Source organism: Gavialis gangeticus, unplaced genomic scaffold, assembly GCF_001723915.1.
Source record: "Gavialis gangeticus isolate Ggan-Ray unplaced genomic scaffold, GavGan_comp1, whole genome shotgun sequence".
NCBI classification, from domain to species: Eukaryota; Metazoa; Chordata; order Crocodylia; family Gavialidae; genus Gavialis; species Gavialis gangeticus.
In genome coordinates, this window is record NW_017729032.1 from 72316584 (window position 1) to 72330167 (window position 13584).

Sequence of the window (13584 nt, forward strand, 5' to 3'; positions counted from 1 at the left end):
TTTTTAAAAAAAAAAAAAAAAAGCAGAAATTTTACAAAATAAAATGAGCAAAAGCTGCAGAGCAGCAAAAATAGTAAGGACCCTGTATTTTCCTGTAGCCTGGGGAGAATATTCATTGATATTTGCAAGTCAGTTTTTACATAGTGTAGTTTGTGACACTTGGAAATGATTTTCCCTTGCAGCTGTATAAACCTTGCAAGTATCTTGAAACTAATAACAAAATCTTTGTTTTTAGTAAGACTTCCCTTGGCCTGCTTCTGTTCTTGCATTTGTTGTAGACTAGATGCACTTGCAGTGTTCATGCATGCTTTCCCCTACAACTTTCTTCTTGAAGTTTTAGATTTGATGGTTACATTGTGAATTTTCAATACTTGCTTCCGCATGTTTAGGTACCAGTAAAGCTCTGAGTGCAGGTTTCCTCCACAGATGGAAGGGTGAGCAGCTTTGAAAGGTATAATACTGGCTTTTCTTCATTCTGTGAATGAAGCTATGGACAGGTATTCAATAGCACCTTTGCAGATTTCCAGGAAACTTTCAGTTAGGAAAACGTGGCAAAAAGGGAGCCATACAGCTGTTCCAGCCTCTTAAATGTAGATCTCCAAAATTCTCATAGGCAAGCCAGGGAGTGATAGGGAACTGCTCCTTAGCACCTGCACCAAGGAGAGCCTAAAGAGTGGTCAGCCTGCCCCCCCTCTTACTGGAGAAGAGCAAGCTGTCAGCGTTCAGCCTGTGGCTGCTGAAAAGCAGCAATTACCACAGACAGAACCCCCAGTCACGCAGAAGTGGCAGGGGGAGGAACACTTCTCTCTTCTTCCCTACCATTCCTGGTAGGGCTGCTGCCAGAGTCCTAGTTCTTGCTAGGACTTTTGTGGTGTTGTAGTAATTCATAGTTGGTAGGGTCAGAAGGGACCTGAGCAGATCATCAAGTCCAACCAACTGCCATGGCAGGAAAAAGTACTGGGGTCAAATGACCACCAGCAAGGTGTTGGTCTAGCCTCCCCTTATAGACCCCCAGGGTAGGAGCCAGCACCACTTCTCTTGGAAGTTGGTTCCAGATCCTAGCTGCCCTGACCGTGAAGTAGCGCCTCCTGATGTCTAGTCTGAATCTACTCTCTGCCAGCTTGTGACCGTTATTCCTGGTCACTCCTGGTAGTACTCAAGGGAACAGGGACTCCCCCAATGCCTGCTGGTCCCCTCTGAATAGTTTGTAAACGGTCACTAGATCCCCCCTCCTCCTTCTCTTGTGGAGGCTGAACAGGTTCAGGTCCCGTAGCCTCTCCTTGTAGGGCCTACCCTGCTGCCCCCGATCATGCGAGTGGCCGTCCTCTGGACGCTTTCCATGTTGTCTACATCCCTCTTGAAGTGCAGCGCCCAGAACTGGATGCGGTACTCCAGCTGTGGCCTGACCAGTGCCGCATAGAGGGGGAGTATCACCTCCTTGGACCTGCTCAAGATGCATCTGTGGATGCATGACAAAGTATGGTTGGCCTTCATGACCGTGTCCCCACACTGTCAGCCCATGTTCATTTTGGCATCAATGATTCCAAGATCCTTTTCTGCCTCTGCACTGATGAGAAGGGAGTTCCCCAGCCTGTAGGTATGCTGCTGGTTCTTCCTCCCCAGGAGGTAGGGCATGCGCTTAAGGGGCCTTAATTCCTTGCCCTAACCTTAACACCATCGTGTGCGCATGTGCTGTGCTGATTTGGTCTGAGATGCTCTTAGCTGTTGAAAAGAAAAATAGTTGAGGGGTTATAAAACATTAGTAATTTCCTTTCGGGTTTATAACCCTGTCAGAGTTTTTGGATGTCTATCTTAAAGGCATGGGATAAGAAAAATAAAATATTTGGAGGTTGTGACGGAGAGAAACTCAAATTATCTTTATAGTAATTATATCTCCAGTTATCAAGTAAGAGTAGAGTAGTAAAGCTTTATTAGGGTATCCGTTTTTGTGTGTGTAAACAGAGGTATTTATTTTAGTTTTTGCTGGTGAAGTGGGAAATAGTTTTCCTATTTCATACTTTTTACGTTTTTTGAATGCAAGTCTAGGAAACATCTTAAATGTGTAGCCTGTAAACTTGAATTGTGTTTACTGTCCAAAAGAACTTTAAATCATGTAAATGATTGGAGCATCAAAGGACAAATGTACTTGAAAGGAAAACAGTGTGAGACTATGGAAAAACAGCTAAGTGTTATGTTTAGCTTCAAATCCAATACACTGAAACAAGAAAAGGATTTCATGTTCTGCATTCATATTTGTTTAAACCATTAGCTTGGTGCACCATGATATCTATTTTAGAAGTGTATAGAGCAAAGGCTCTTTTACCTTTTTCAGGCAGATTTTTTTAAATATAGAATGGACAACAGCGTTATAACTTTCATCTGAAAAATGAAGCTTGGTTATTCTAAGTCAGTGGTCACCAACCAGTTGATCTCGATCGACTGGTCGATCATGGAGCCTCTGACAGTCTATCTCAGTCTGTCGGGGGCTCCATGATCAGGAGCTACAGGACACATGCCTGGGCTGAGCCATGTCCCCTGCCACCCAGGCTGGGCTGGGTGAGTGGGAACAGAGCCCGGGCAGCTTGGGTAGGGGGTGGGGGCAGAGCAGGCATGGGGGGTGTGGTAGATCCTGGGGTGTCAAAGTGATCTTCACTATAAAGAGGTTGGAGACCACTGTTCTAGGTGGTTGCTGCAGAACCAGGAGCTGTAGGCCCCACCACTTCAGTTCATGGTCAGGAAGCAGCACTTAAAGATTCAATGCTTCATTTAATATGAGATTGCTGACATTCATTGACTAAAATCTTTTTTATTATATTCTGTAGGTTTGATTGATTTGAAAAATATAGGCAGCTACCATAGTAAATAACTTCAGTTTGTTTGGCAATGGCTGCTATATTCAGTGTTGGATATTCCAAAATAAAATTTAAATAATTAAATATGTTCTGAACTCAATGTTGGCTTGGTGGAAAGAGAGATGTAGAATTTTTTAACGGACAGTGTATTCCAGCACTGATAACTGGCAGACAAAGTTCTTTGGGTAAATGTGATTATCTTTTATTAGACCAACTAATTTGTCGGAAAAAATGTTCTTTGCAAGCTTTCAGGCTTAAGGAGCATCTGTTGGTGTTTGAGTGCTCTCTTGGGTGGGTGGAATAAAGCCAAAATGTAAAATGCAGGTCTATGAAAATGCAGATGGCTGGCAGTGAGGATCAGAGGGCAAGGGAGATGGGTAGGTGGGGGAAGTGGGGAATGGTGACCTGGTGATAGAATATAGCTAGTAAAATGTAGATAGGTTACCTGGGGTTATTGGATGGCAGGCAGGTTATAATGTATTGTAATATACAACCAACACCCCCTGAGCACTGGTAACTTGCATTTGAGAATAAGACCGTGTGTTGAAGGAACCTGTGTTAAGGCCATGTGTTGAAGTCTTGGTCAAGCTGTTCCTATGAGAGGCATGAGTATATTTAAAAAAAATGTGTGTTGAAATCCTTCCCTGCTTGGTTTAGGGATGTTCATTAGTTAGCACTAAAGGTAAATCTTTTGTTTTCACTTTTCCAAGTTATTCGTAAAGAGTAATCTATATAAAATCCTATAAAAATTGGGAAAGTTGATGATCTGCAGGGGTGATGAGTAAATATTTCACTTATTTTACAGTGTATATGCAGTTGTAACTATATCAGACTTCAAAATGGGAACCTAGAGATTTCAACAAGTGATGGCATTTACTTTTTTAAAAAAATATTTAAAATGATTGCTTAGCTGCAGCTTACTTTGAATGGATAAAAACAGAAGTTCAGATTTCAGAGCGGCATGATGCCCATGTAGCAGCTTGTTGCTAGGAGCTCTGGGGTTAGGTTTACAAAGGTCTCTTTGTTTTTAGGTCTGCAGGGATCCCCAGGTTATAGTGGCTTTAGGTAGAACTAAGAATTCTTTTCAGGTCAGATACTCAGATAAAAAGAGGAACTCTGTATTTAGCAAGACGCAACTAAGTTGACAAAGCATCATGCAAACTAGCATTTCAGCAGTGCAGATTTGTTCTGAAATAGAACGTTCTTCATATTTAGGAAGCCTATATTTATCTGGACTTTTAATTTTTGCTTTGGATTTTGTAGTTGAGTAGCCAAAAGGAAAAGTTAAGATGCTTCCTCAGCCTGACGAAAGTATTCGTACTTGAAAACTTGGAAAGAAGAGGTTTTTTTCCAACTATTTAAGTTGGTTTAATAAAAGATATCAGATTTACCAAAATAACCTTGACTTCCTATTACTCTGGAAAATACCTGCTTGTGGTGGTTTAAAAGTCAAACAAAAATTAGATGGTGCGGTTTGAAAAATGCCTGGTATCCTGCATCTTTAGATACCTGCTTTAGGTTACTTTTATGAGGTTTTTCACTATCCATCCTTCATTGCCGAAGAAGACAGTGAATAACCAGATAATTTTCTCTCCAACAGGCTGGAGATTGAGTGGTGTGTTTTTACTGTTTAGCTATGGAACCACAAACGAGTACATTTCTTTGAGAAGCTCTTCCTAGCAGCAGACTATCACTAGGCTTGTTAATTCAGTATTGTGCCTTAAATACTGGACCTTCAAATACTGATATTGGAACCTGAGGTCTGATGAGTTTGTCTCGCATCTTTGTCATAACTGACTTGTAATGCTGGAGAGCTTAAAGTTGCTGTCAGGAGCCTTGTGCTTGATGGTCACTACCCTTTAAAAGCTTTGCAATATGATTTGAAACAAGAATTGAGCAAGTAATAAATATGAGGAAATAAAAGTGGAACATAGGCATATTAAGATTATGTGGCTACATAGGATAGCTCTTGGGCAGCATTCGGTTTTAGTCATAAATTGGGATTCCTGTTGAAGCTGGGTAAACTTAATTTGGTAGGATAGGTATTGTAGCACAGCGGCATGGTTTTGATGTTTTTAAAATCATAAATTAAAATATCAGTTCCTTGTCTTTCCCGCACCTTGGTCAGCTTCAAATTAATCTGAAAACTATGTGGTTGCCTCTTAGATTAATGGGTTATATTCTTTATTGTATGTCTTCTCTGTTCTATAGGTTGAGATAAAAATGAAGAAGCCAGAGGCCATAAGATGGGAGCAGCTGGAGGGGCAGGGAGATTCTCCTAAGTTTAAACAGTTTACACCAGGTTTGTTTTCTGATCTCATTTATCTCTTAATTGAAAAGCAAATATTTTGCTGTTTTTTCTTTTTTCCCCAGTTTAAAAGAAAATCTTATATGTTTGAAATATGGGGAATAATAGGTGTTTCACTGCATGTATGAAGATGTAATTGATCATCTAACTTCATGAATTGTTGGGTAGTAGGAATAGATTCTGACTGGCAGAACATAGAGGTGCACCAATACATTGGACCATATCACATCAGCACTGATAAAAAGTCTTTTGGCATTATCGGCATTTGGCCTTTTTTGGCCAGTGTGGCCAATTTTAAATGCCACGTGCATATATGTGGCCAGGAGTGCAGGCTGACAGCATGAAGAGCAGCATCTGGTTGGTAAGTCTGGTGGGGAAGGGGAAGAGGGGAGCAGATCAAGGCCCCTGCGGTGAGGGAAGGAGTGGAGCAGGCTCTGCGCAGCTGGGCTGTGGGATGGACCTGTGGCTTGTTGGGGGACATGGGGTGGCTCCTGTCACTGCATGCGCCCCTGGGGAGGCATGAGAGGCTTGTGCCCCCAAGATCTGTGCATGGGGCAAGGGCAGGCTGGGGCAGGTGCTGATATTGCTGTGTGCTCAGGGCTGGAGGCTGCACTAGGCTCTTCATGGTGAGGGGGCTGTGCTGTGCTTCTGAGGTGGCTGAAGCCCTCCTCCCCCAGTGCTGCTGCTGCCTGCCCCAAATACAGTCATGGCTCAGCCCCCACCAGGAAGAGCCTGGTGCAGCCTCAGGTCCAGAGCGCACAGTGGCAGCCTGCCCTCACCCTGCACACAGATCTGGGGGGCATGTACCCCCAAGGCCTCCCCCAGGGTGTGTGCTGTGGTGGGAGCCACTTCCCCCTGCCCCAGCTATGCAGCGGGGCCTCGATCTGCCTCCCCGCCCCTTCCCCCCACAACAGACTTACCAGCCAGACGCTCTCCAAATTGCCAGGCTTCATATTGGCAATCAGATCGGTGTTGGCTGATATGGCTGGTCAACAATTAATATTAACCCCAAAAATCTTCATTGGTGCACCCCAGGCAGCACAGCCTTAAGAACTCAGCTGTTTATCTCTGGGCATAACTTCCTATAACTGAGGGATATAGTACTGTCATCTTGAATTCCTTAGGGGCTTATCCTCTTGGCTGTCTGTATAAATAGTGATGCTCTCCCATCCTTTGTGTGGTTTTGGTCTACCTTCTTCAGTATCAAAGGTATTAGGTGATAAGCCATAACTTAACACATCTTTTCATATCTTCTCTCTCATGACTGCTTGGTCTCTTTCACAGTTAGGACAGATTTGTTTTTCACACATTTTCAAGTTTAATTTTAAAACTGAATAAATGAGGAGGAACTTCTTGGAGAAAAAAAACTTTTAATCTAACCATTGTCATTTATTTCAGAAGAAGTTCCTGCTCCTGGGGGGGGGGGTGTAAGCACACCAATGGAAGCAGAGGAGAGCAAAGGATACCAGATATGTATATATGACAGAAGTGAAAGGCATTTTTACATGGTACAAGAAAGCAGGAAGAGTAATACACTTATATATTACATATATATAAGTTTATTATATATATAAGTTTATTACCTTTCCTGCTTTCTTGTACCATCTAAGAATGCCTTTCACTTTCACAGCTGTCATATATACATATGTGGTATGCTTTGCTCTCCTCTGCTTCCATTATTACCTAGCATACTATGTAGCTTAGTTTTTCTTGTAAATCAACCTCTCTAGTCACCTAATGTGGCCCCCTACATTTTCTATAGTGTACCTCCCAGGTCTTCTGAGGTACTTAACAGAAAATTAGTGTTCTCTTTGCAGCCTCATACTTGCAAAACTTATGGTTGTCACCTGGCTGACTCATGATGCTTCTGGCATAAGTAGTCCCACATGGCATTTTTTCCCTTTCCATATTCAGTGATAACTCAGTTAGTTTGACCCCTAAAATGCAGACACTTATTCGGTGTCAGGACTTCCAGCTTTTTTCTTTCCCGTTGGATTTCTTCAATTTTAAAGTCATGGTAACTTCAAGAGATCATTTAAGGCTTTGATACAAAACCCAGTGAATAGAAAAACTACCACTGACTTCAATGGCCATTGGATCAGGTCCTCAGTTTTTCAGAAAAAAAGTCCCGGCACTGGTGTTGTTTAAATCTATACCTTGTGGGTCTCTTTCAAGCTGTTTAAATGTCTAAGGTAGGCTCATTGAGGCTTCACTAATATCCATTTTCTCTGTTCCCTTCTCTGTTTTCTAATTTTAAAACATTGTCACCAAATTTTGTCTGGCCACATCTTTTCTTTATAGGTTCCTGCTGCTATTTGCTCACTACTGGGGAGGGGATAACTATTTCATGTTTTAGATATTGCCAAGTGATACTCAACTGATTATACCTTTTATTTCCAGATTCCAAACACCTATATCCATCATCTTCTCATTATACAAGGAACTGGGATCAACTGGTGGGTGAGATCAAAGAGGAGGAGAAGAATGAAAAGTTAGAGGGAGATGCAGCTTTAAACAAACTGTTTCAGCAAATCTATTCTGATGGTACCGATGAAGTGAAACGTGCAATGAACAAATCTTTTGTAAGACCTTAACTTCTCTTAATGTTTTTGCTTGTTTTTATAGTATTCATACAGTCAGGGCTGCCCCTAGGGGGTGGCAAATTGGGGTGACCGCCCTGTGCTTTGGGGGGCCCTGCGGAGTTGGGTAGAGCAGCTGCAGCGACTGTGCCACCACTGCCAGGTTCACGTCCAGCTGCTCGCTCCCCCTACCCCCAGCTGCCACTACAGGTGGTCCAGGGCATGTGGGATCAGAGCAGGGGGCGGGGCCCTGCATGGGCTGATTTGCCTGGGCCCCACACCCTGCTAGGGTCAACTCTGCTTACATCAGATCATCTTTACCATGCTGGCAAATATAACAACTGTAGAGGCAAATTGACATTCAGCCTGCAATTGCTATTAGAACATGGTTTGTGAGCTTGTACATTTTATCACAAGACTTTTTTTTTAATCTGCATGCAAGTTTCTGGATGCTAAAAAGTTGGCCCCTAAGTTTGTGAAAGTGGATCTGAATCGTAAAGTGATATTGATACAGTGGCAAGGAGTTCTTCCTGTACTTCCAAGGAATTTTATTGATGTAAAATTTTAAATCTTCATGTTATGTTTGGACACGGAGAGCAATCTCTGTGTTCTGTTCTTGACCACTGCTGTGAGCATTTGTTGGCAATGAGAACAGCTTGCCTTTTTCGGTTAGTCCTGTGAATTGCAAAGGTCTGTAGGATTGGCCAGAATGAGGGCCTGATTCTTCCTTGTAAATTGTCGCTGTCTCTTTTTAACAGAAGTTCTGGGGTTAGTAGGCATAAATGATCAAATCTTCCGCAGCTGCTTGTTGTTTGAGAATTTTCATTCAACTGCCTTCTCCACCAGTATAATATGTTGGGCTTCTGTTTAAAAATAACTGCTTCAGAACTTGTGTGTGCACATTCCTTATTTAATTCAAGACGTTTTAGTCTAATTGCTCAGACTGTGTAGGGAAGGGTTTTAGAACTTCTGCAGAAATTTAGCTGCTGCAGAACTGCAGGTTCTCTTAAATTCCTGCTGTATCTTCAGCTAGCTAAACAAATACTACTTTATATTGCAGATGGAGTCTGGAGGCACCGTTCTGAGCACCAACTGGTCTGATGTAGGAAAAAGGAAGGTAGAAGTAAATCCACCTGATGACATGGAATGGAAAAAATTCTAATCTGTGGACTTGACATCTGTATGTTGCCTGTACTCACATACTGGCCATTGTGTATGGACATAGCTTTTTTGGATTTGAAGCACTGAACGATCCCTTGAAGATTAGGATTTATCACCTTTTTGCATTTTATGTGCTTTACAAATTCCTTTGTCTGCAGGTATTAAAGGTATAATCAGGAATGGAAGCATATTTTTCATCATTTCTATTCATTAAATGTTTTTTGGAAGTAGATTGAGTTAAATCACAATGCACATTTTCTACTAGCGTTATTGGTTCTGTTCTCTAAGGATGGGAAGATCTTTAATGGGCTGTTTAGTATTATTGCCTTATTTTTAAGCCCAGTATTCCTGTTAAATAATTTATTAGATCTGGCAACTTTGGGTAAACACGCTTTTCAACTACAATGTTAAAATTATTTGCTCTTAACATGGCTTATGAATAAAAATGTAAATATATTTTTTCTGTAAAGAAATTGGTTCATTTCATTTTAGCTATATGATTTTAGATTTGGGGAAGAAAAACAATAAAATCAGAACACATTTTGGAGAAATAATGGCCAAGTGCATCAGCTACTTAAAAGATTTGTTCCAAATATATAATAATACACCTCCCACTCTGCTGAAAGAAGAGCGAGGTTGTCATCCTTGGGGCAGATAAGGAATCACAAGGCAGGAGAATTTGAGGAATTTTTAGGATTCCCTGCTGTTATCCTTCCCTGTAGGTGCAACTGCAGTAACACAGGATATAGAGAGAGGTCAGTTTATGGTTACTTACCTCTTCACTGTAGAATACACATACATTAAATCTCCATTATAAAGGGGTCATTACTACTGACTGCATGTTATGTTGACACATTGAGACAAGATCAAATTCTGCTTTCTTATTTGATCTGATGGCAGTGATACCTCTTAAGAAAAAGGAAAAAAGTACATCATGCTGCAGGTTCATTCTTTCATGGAATGGTGCTAATAAGCTTTTATGGTGTATAAGCTTGGACCTTAATATAAGCAGGGGGAAGGGGGAATTGCTGCCACCTCTTCCAGTTTGGGAATATTGAAGTCCAAATAATTTCACTTCATTAGCTTCCTTTTTGTGTACTGACAGCTACAAATTGTCTTGGTTTCTGTCTGCAAAAGCCTGAGATGAAAGTGTTTATAGAGTAAAATTAGACTGAATCCTCCTTTCTTGATGTAGAAATAACTTGAAGTTGTTTCTGTTCTGACAGTCTGAAATGACAGACTATGAGCAAGTGGCTCAGTGTGGAATTGGGTTTTGCTTAAGTCTAATCAGTGCTATTGTTACCATTTAGCCTCTAGCAACCTTCCAAACCATCAAGCTTGTAATTTTCTTTAAGTTTAGTTGTTAAATGAGTGTTTCTATTAACAGTTCTTGCTATATTTGATTTTGCTATTACAAGTTGGATCTGCTTCAGGTAATACATTAAGATCAGTGGCATTTGATGAAATGGGTCCTGAATTGCATAACTAAAGATTTTTGCAAAGATTTATTGTGTGCAGTGTGTAATAGTGGAATATGTCTGTTCCCTGTCCAAATTACCAGGACATTTGCAGAAGTTTTAACAATGTGACCCCACCATCTTGGATTTCAGCTGACTCTTCTTCCTTTTACTAAGCCACCATTATAAATATCATTTCTTTACTACTTGGAACGTGTAAATATGGTTACTTTTTAGAAGTAAACAGGAAACAATTTTATATCCAATTATATGTACTTCAGTCAGTATAGCTCAGTTTTATTTTGCTTATCTGTTCAGCTTTTAACATTTATATCTGTTGTACGAACATCAGAAGAAACTTGCTTCTCAGTGAAGCAATTCTTAAGTCTTTACTCAAGAAGCCATCACTTGATATGGTTATTCTTGACAACCAGTGTCTAGCTGTTAATCTTTGGGAGGGGAAGTGGGGAGACTATAGACAAAGAAACCCCATTCAGTATCCAAATCCTTGGATGTCCTTGACCCAGGTGGTTTTTATTTCTGTCACATCATAGTACTTGGGGTGGGAAGGGACCTAAACAGATCATCAGGTCTGACTCCCTGCCCTGGGCAGGAAGGAGTGCTGGGTCATATCACCCCCAGCCAAATATCTGTCCAGGCTCCTCTTGAAGACCCCCAAGGTAGGAGAGAGTACCACCTCACTTGGGAGCCATTCCAGAGCCTGGCAGCCCTAACTGTAAAGTAACGTCTTCTGATGTCCTCCAGCCTGAACCTTCTCTCTAACCATTTGTGGCGGTTAGTCCTAGTAACCCCGGGTGGTGCCCAGGGGAACAGAGCCTCCCCCAATTCCCGCTGGTCCCCCCTGGTGAGTTTGTAAACTGCCACCAGATCCCCTCTCAGCCTTCTCTTGTGGAGACTGAATAGGTTCAGGCCCTTTTAGCCTCTCTTCGTAGGGCCTGCCCCTTGACCATGCGAGTGGCCAATTGTGGCCTGATCAATGCCACATAGAGGTGAAGGATCACCTCCCTGGACCTGCTTGTGATGCATCTGCAGATGCATGACAAGGTGCAGTTAGCCTTACTGACCGCTTCCTTGCATTGGTGGCTCATGTCCATCCTGGAATCTACAACGACTCCAAGATCCCTTCCTGCCACTGTGTTGACAAGAAAGGTAGTTCCCCAGTCTCTAGGTGTGTTGCTGGTTCCTTCTCCCTCGATGCAGCACCTTGCACTTGACTTTGCTGAATTCCATCCTATTCTCATCCACCCACCTCTGTAATTTGTTTAGATCTAGCTGGATTCTGTCCCATCCCTCCAGTGTGCCCACCTCGCCCCACATGTCTTAACTGAAAATACTTCCCGTGAGAGATGACAAATGTTTGCTGCAGTTGTTCAGAAAAAAGTAGGGAAGACATTATGCTGTTTCATTCAGAGTTGTCTTGAAACTGAGACTCTATTTCTCCATTTCCCAAAAGCACCATCCTTTGCTTCAATGGAAAATGTAAGAAAAGCAGACTGGCTTAAATTAGACTTCTCCATCACTGCAGTGCCATTGTTTTTTTTCACTTGGACAGAGCTACTGCTTGAGTACTTAAAAATAAATATTGAACATGATAGTAGTAAAGAGAAGTATATATTTAAATGCCCACATAGGACATAAACTTGTTCATCAAGTTGCCCTCCTGCATCCATTGAAGTTAAATCTTTGCTTTCATTTAAAACCTTTTCCCCTAAGTCTCATTTCTTGCAAAGGCAGCATTGAAATTATAAATTGATAGCCATGATTAAAAGGAACAAGTAAGTTTGGTTTCTTTTCCACAGAAGCATATAGGAATATTCCCTTGCTTTCTATAAAACAGGTTGTGTCTCAATGACATGAAATGAGAGATGTCTCCAAAACACTCTGACAACTCTTCAAAGTTCTTGGGCAAGTCCAATGCATTGGGATGCCATTAGGGCAGATGGGGAATTATCGTATTTATAAAAGTGACTGTATCTGGAAGCTTTCCTTGGAATATTATGGGGGTTTGACTGCTCCAGAATCCTAAGCCCTCACAAGCTGCTTGCTTTTGCTGCTAAGAGTGGCTTTTCCTTGCTTTCTCAGTGCCTCTAGATGGCACTTGAAAAACCATGTTCTGACAACTGATGCCAGTAGTACTGCCAACAAGCAAACCACTGCTTGGAGTCTCTTTCTATGATTGGTCTTGAAAATTTGGTAGAGTAAATGGGGAGATTTCTAGTGACCACATTCCATAATTTATGGGTATGAAAATAATTGGTGAAACTACTGTAGCTAATCAAAAGTCTTGACAGTTTGAAATGGAAGATGGATTTCTGACTAAACAAAACTTTATGAAACGAATGTCTGATTTCTGTGGAAAAATGTTTCCTCTGAAAATGCTACTTTACATAGAAAACTTCTACAGGGGAAAGAATTTGGGGCAGCTGTGACAACTTGGACATAGGGGTAAACCTGTGGTTTTTAAAATGCTTTTCACATGCACCCACCATTCAAAGGGAAACCTAGCTGAAGGGACCTGGTACACCCAGGTCTGGCAGCAGCTGCTGTCTGGTCATTCAGGATTATCTGGGGAATCCAAAGCCACAGGTTGGAAACGAGCCAATTGGAAGCAGCCTCGGACCCCTCATGGAAGGGATGCCAGTGCAATCTTACTATTTCCGTGTTTGCTCTGTTTTGTAACCCAGTTTTTGTCTGGACTAAGTCTAACTTTCCATTTCTAAGTACTTGGAAGAGAAAAAAGTGATCAGGAGTAGTCAGCATGACTTCACTAAGGGCAAATCATGCCTGATCAACCCAATTGCCTTTTATAATGAGATGACTGGTAGCACTGCGCGAAGCTTCAGTCGCCGATTCAATTTGGTGGAGATTCGGCCTGATTCGGTGGCTGAATCTCCAAATTGAATCGAATCAGAACCCTTTGAATCTATTCGGAGAGATCTGATGATTTGGACATAGACATGGCTTTAAATGTTTTTTCTACGTACCTCAAGGTACCAGGCGGCTCATGAATGCTGAGATGCTGGGGCAGATGGAGGGTCCCACGGGAGCATGGGGTGGGGGGGTGATGGTCCCCAGTGTGCTCTGAGGCACACCTAGAAGTCGACCAGAAGCACTTCCACCTTGGCTTGGTGACTGGTGCCTCCTGGGTCTGGGGGGCATCTGGGGTCCCCCCACAGCTGATTGCTGAACTGGGGGTGGGGGGGTGG

At 42.1% G+C, this 13584-nt stretch overlaps 1 protein-coding gene across 2 annotated transcripts in view; it reads left to right on the forward strand.

Annotated features, from left to right (window-relative positions):
* SUGT1 (SGT1 homolog, MIS12 kinetochore complex assembly cochaperone) overlaps window positions 1–9373 on the forward strand; it is a 62798-nt gene extending 53425 nt beyond the window's left edge. For both annotated transcript variants that reach the window (XM_019524988.1, XM_019524986.1), the window contains exons 11-13: window positions 5064–5154; window positions 7561–7742; window positions 8800–9373. In XM_019524988.1, coding sequence (XP_019380533.1) covers window positions 5064–5154; window positions 7561–7742; window positions 8800–8901 — 375 coding nt within the window. In that variant the 3' untranslated portion in view covers window positions 8902–9373. The remainder of the gene's footprint in view (window positions 1–5063; window positions 5155–7560; window positions 7743–8799) is intronic.
* Window positions 9374–13584: the final 4211 nt, after the last annotated feature.